The sequence below is a fragment of the Phytophthora cinnamomi genome (assembly GCF_018691715.1).
Source record: "Phytophthora cinnamomi strain GKB4 chromosome Unknown Contig14, whole genome shotgun sequence".
NCBI lineage: Eukaryota > Oomycota > Peronosporomycetes > Peronosporales > Peronosporaceae > Phytophthora > Phytophthora cinnamomi.
In genome coordinates, this window is record NW_027150947.1 from 1,330,025 (window position 1) to 1,334,849 (window position 4,825).

Genomic DNA, 4,825 nt, shown 5'->3' on the forward strand with positions numbered 1-4,825 from the left:
TGTGCACAATGTGCGTCGTGGATTCCCCGTCCATGACTGTGACGTGGGGCCAGTCTCTTGGTGCAACCACGAGATGTGTGAATACCTCGCTCACGTCGAAGTCTTGGGGACGCTTGACTGAACGAGCCAGCCAGTCGTTCTGGGGCTGATACCGAGTCAACCATGGGATGCCCAGGATACAGTCAAACGCGTAATTCATCTCGATCACGAGAAAAGCGTCGTTGCTGTGAAAGCCGTCGAACGTGTACGGCAACGAGACCTCGCGCCGCGCAACGCAGCGAGCCTTTCCGTCAGCAAGCTCGATTACCACTTCGCCCGGACCATTCCGGACGCGAACACTATCGGGGAGCACCGACAGGCACGACGCGCGGAAGACGTTGTTCGTCGCGCCTGAATCCAGGAACGCGCGGAGGGGTCGCCGGACGCCGGCGACAAGCAGACTGACGATGATCAGTCTCGAGTCGCCGCTGGCGGTTGTGGCATTGAAGTGTGCGTGAAGCACGGGGAGGGGCTAGGAGGTCGATCTGCCACCGGTGGACCCAGGCCTCCGTTCCAACCAGTAGGGCACCCCGCCCCTACTGGTCCCGACCGTTTTTTGGTTGTGCGACCGGGGTTGCCTCGCCGGACGTGGAATGTTCAACGTAGGTAATGACGGGAGCCGGCTCACGGTACACCGCCGCGCGATGTCCAGGCTTCCGGCACCGGAAGAAAACCATCGGACGGTCGTCTCGGCTGCTTCGTCCTCGCCTCGAGGACGGCCACTGCTGACGCTGCGACGCCTCAACGGCGTCGATCTCCATGGGTTCAGGACCCGGCTGACTAGTCTCTGTGGAGGGTTGTCCTTGCATACGACGATGTCACCACATAGGCCTCGCATAACGCGAGGGCGAAAGCTTCTTCCAGGGTGGCGGGGTCGGCCCGCGTAAGACAGTATCGCGTCATCCCTTCGCGCATCCCGGATACGAAGACATGGACTAGGGACGCCATGTCGATCGGCTTCGTGACGATGCAAGAAGCGAGATGGCGCGTCTTCTAGACATAGTCGCGCATGGACATCTTGCCTTGCTTGAGGGCGAAGAACGTCGTCCGAACACGTGACTCGTCCTGTGGTGGTTCAAATGCGAGACGAAGGTCACTCTGGAGTGTCTCCAGAGTCGGGAACGCGTGTTGGTCGACGACGAGCTTGCCGAGGGTCCATTCCTTGGCCTTGCCGGAGAAGCGGGATAGTAGGAAGTTCACTTTGGCCGAGGACACTTCGATTAACCTCGAGGCGATCGCGATATCAATATCTCGGAACCGGCGGTTCACAGGAAGACATTCTGGGCCCGTCCCAGAATATGAAGAGGTCTCCATCTTCACGCGTCGTTCCTTGAGGGTTGAGAGGGAGTTGGTACTCGCCGCTTTGCTTCGGCGAGCTCGCGGACCATGACCTCTTGGATGGCTTGGTGATGATGGTCGGGGGTCGCTGAGCTCAGCAGCGACGTGACGGCCACTTCTCCTGACACCGCCGCAAGGCGGTGGAGCGTCTGCCACTCGATCGACGTGAGATGGGTGAAGGCTGCATGCTCCAGCGTCATGGCTGGAGGTCCGGCGGGCTGGTACTCACTCATCTCGAACTTGGTCATGGGAAGGACTACAAAGTGCTACCAGGTGTGACGGGCCTGGTGTATGCCCGTCACTGGCTTACACCTAGCTGTTGAGGAAGCGTCTTGTTCTCAGGAAGACTGAGAACTAAGTATTAAGTCCGATGTAAATTCAACTCTGATTTATTATTATACCGGGGCGCGAGCCCTTAGGACTAATGTGAACCACTCAAATAAAGTTCGACAGCTGATTGGCTGACTGTGGGGTCTGGCTTCCCCACCTTTCAGCCAATCAGAGGGTGACGAATCAGCACACACCGTGCTAGACTAGCGAGCTTGTAATGCCTTGCCATGTCCAAGTGAGTACCAACCACTCAGATAGTCGGCGATATAATCACTGGTCTGCAGACAGGCGGGTCCATTCTCTGTCATTCCGTTTCTCGATGGACAACGCAAACTACGCGCCGGGCAGCTCGCTGCGCTCGAACCCCTTCACTCCCGCAGAGCCGATGGAAGCCCAGTGTTTGCTCCATCATGTGAACTATTGCGGCGAAGCTGAGCTACCACACAAAACTTTCTCAACCACTGTGGGGACCAGCACTCTGCGCTCGGGTAAAATCATATCGGTAACGACAGGTACGGTGCACTACGGTAAAATACAGCTATCGGCGAGCTCTCCGCCCGGATTATCTGTCTTGTACGTTCTTAGATGTGTACGTGCTGTACATTTAGGAGCTGCAGTGCACGGACAAGCTGCTCACAGTGAGCCGATCGAAGAAAAGGCGCCGACCGCGGTTGTCGGTGAGGATGTTGGCACTATCGAAAACGAAAGCACGACACTTAAGAAGAAGGAGGTGAAGTCATTAGAATCTGTGTCCATGAAGATGGCAGCACAGGAGGATCATGCTGCAGGAATGAGCCAGGCAAAGGCGTACACCGTGAAAGGAAAAGGAAAGCAGGTACGAGAATGAAGTGGAGCAATGCAATGATTGCAGAGCTCCTGCGACTTCGTTTTAAGAATGGCGAAGTTAAGAACCGAATTGACTCGGCCGATACAAAGATCAAGACAGCCATGGCATGGCAGTTCTTCGCCAGTGTTCTCTCGCAGACATTGGGAGTGGTCATAACACAAGACAAGGTAATGGAATGCTGACAATGTACTACTAAGCTAATCGATTATGAACTTGTTTTTTATACAGGTTTCTCAGAAGTACAGTAAGCTTAAGTGCCTCTACCAGGAACAGAAACGCGAAATGAAGAAGACAGGCAACAATCCCTCCGTATTTAAAGAGATTGACGATCAGCTTTGGACTATTCTCAGTGATGCTTTTTCATCTAAAGAAGGGCTAAGCGGTGATGTCCTCGCGGACACGAACGACGACATGGAAGCGGAAAGCTTGGACGAGAAGAGCTCAGAGGAGAGTAGCGATACCACCGACAACGCGAGATGTCATGGTAAGGTTGCACCTGTTGCACAGCTAGCCCATGCGATGGAAACGGGTATGACGGCTATTGCTACGGCTATGGACAGTCGCCCTGCAAGCGATGAGAACTTTCGAGCTCTCGCCGCAGCGATGGAGCATCAAATCCGCGCTTTTCAAGTGCAGCTGCAAGAAACACGCTGTTTCCAGGAACTGCAACTTCAGCTGCTGCAACGGTTGCTGGAGAAGGAAGAGTAGCGATTATCTACTGTAGATCGTAGATCGTAGGGGAAAAGGTGTGAATCTACGTGAGGCAAGTATAAGATTAATACATGAACTTCAATATGTGAAATCGCTGCGAATAGGATGTTCTATTGCTTGATATTAAAAAAAAATGCATATGATAGACCGTCACGTTTCGACATTCCCTGCAAGTTGGACAATGGCCGCTCAAGGTCTTCCAAATCCTCCACCGTTCTTAGACGCGGCTCGTGGACAAGTGGGTCTCGTCCTTCCACAACGACTGAGTCGCGAACGAGAATGAGAAGGTTGTACAGAACAGCACAGCCAATTACCACCTTGTAATTACGTGATGAGGATTTCTGCTCCAGCTTGCCTAACAACACCCTGAATCGGATTTTTAAGCGCCCGAACGCGCATTCAACCACAAATCTGGTACGAGAATGTACTCGATTGTATATCCGCTTGCGACGGTCATCCACCGCCTCCGACTCTGGAAATGGGGTTAATAAATGTGCCCAGATTTTAAAATCTGCATCCACCAGCAAGTGTTTACCTGGTGGCATGTAAGACGACAATCTAGAGAGTATGTGAATATTTTAGAATCACAGCGTTTCCATTAACAAAAAGATCTTACCGCACCGGAACCATTCCACAGCGACTGTTCATTATTAGACCCCGCTCGAATTGATATTGACCGAAAGTGACGGCGATGGTCCACAATGGCTTGCACATTGACTGCAGGAAAGAAATCTGCAGTACCAGCCATCAAAGTCGTGGGGCCGCGAGATTCTCACCAGCGTTCCGTCGACCGCTCCAATAACGTCGGGGAACCCTGCAATCGCCTCGAAACCCTTCTCGATTTCAGGTATCTCGCTCGGCGGTACCATACCAACATAGGGAGAAGCTAATTCGTTCACCACGTCTAATGTGTCGTTGATATACACTACAGCCCGCGGGCTTGAGATTCCAAGCATCGATGCGGCAGCGTCCATTGTACATCCTTGTGCTAAGTAAAGAATTGTCAAGGCTATCCTCTTAATCAGTTTTGTACGGCTATTTGCAGCGGGTTAGTGGGGCCAAGTATCACACAGAACCTTGTAAATGCGAATGAAGGACATCTTATCCATCCTTAGCTTCTTATGAAACCAGTTTGTACTTGTTGCGTTCATAGTTTCCTCGAAAGTTGTGTTCCGAAATGTTGAGGTTCCTGACGGCGGGGCTCGCACGCTGCGCTTGTCTACTGCGGCAATCATGGCGGCGCTCGCACATGCGCCAGTCACCACAGAAATGAGTGCTGCGGCTTCGTCGTCCATAGCACTCTGGCACAAATGTGCTACGGCTGGTACGGCATTTTTTGGTGTTCTGCCAACCAGCCAAAATGGTACGGTGTACCGGTTTCGTTGAGCAAATCAAATTGAATGTTGCGAATAGCTCAGAACGCGTGCTAGCATTTGAACAAGGGCCTTAATGATATGCAACGCGCGTGAGTTTTTCCACCAAAATATGCTAAGTAACTCACAAGTAATGATCATGGCCATTGTCGTAGCACAAATATTCGAAATCACGCACGAGCAGAAA

At 52.5% G+C, this 4,825-nt stretch overlaps 1 protein-coding gene across 1 annotated transcript; it reads left to right on the forward strand.

Annotated features, from left to right (window-relative positions):
• Positions 1-2,092: 2,092 nt before the first annotated feature.
• IUM83_01266 (uncharacterized protein) lies at positions 2,093-3,262 on the forward strand (the record flags this gene model as incomplete). The annotated part of the gene is made up of 4 exons (XM_067925108.1): positions 2,093-2,219; positions 2,316-2,542; positions 2,602-2,721; positions 2,783-3,262. 4 exons carry the CDS (start codon positions 2,093-2,095, stop codon positions 3,260-3,262), a joined length of 954 nt encoding a protein of 317 aa, XP_067797148.1.
• Between the last annotated feature and the right edge of the window lie 1,563 nt (positions 3,263-4,825).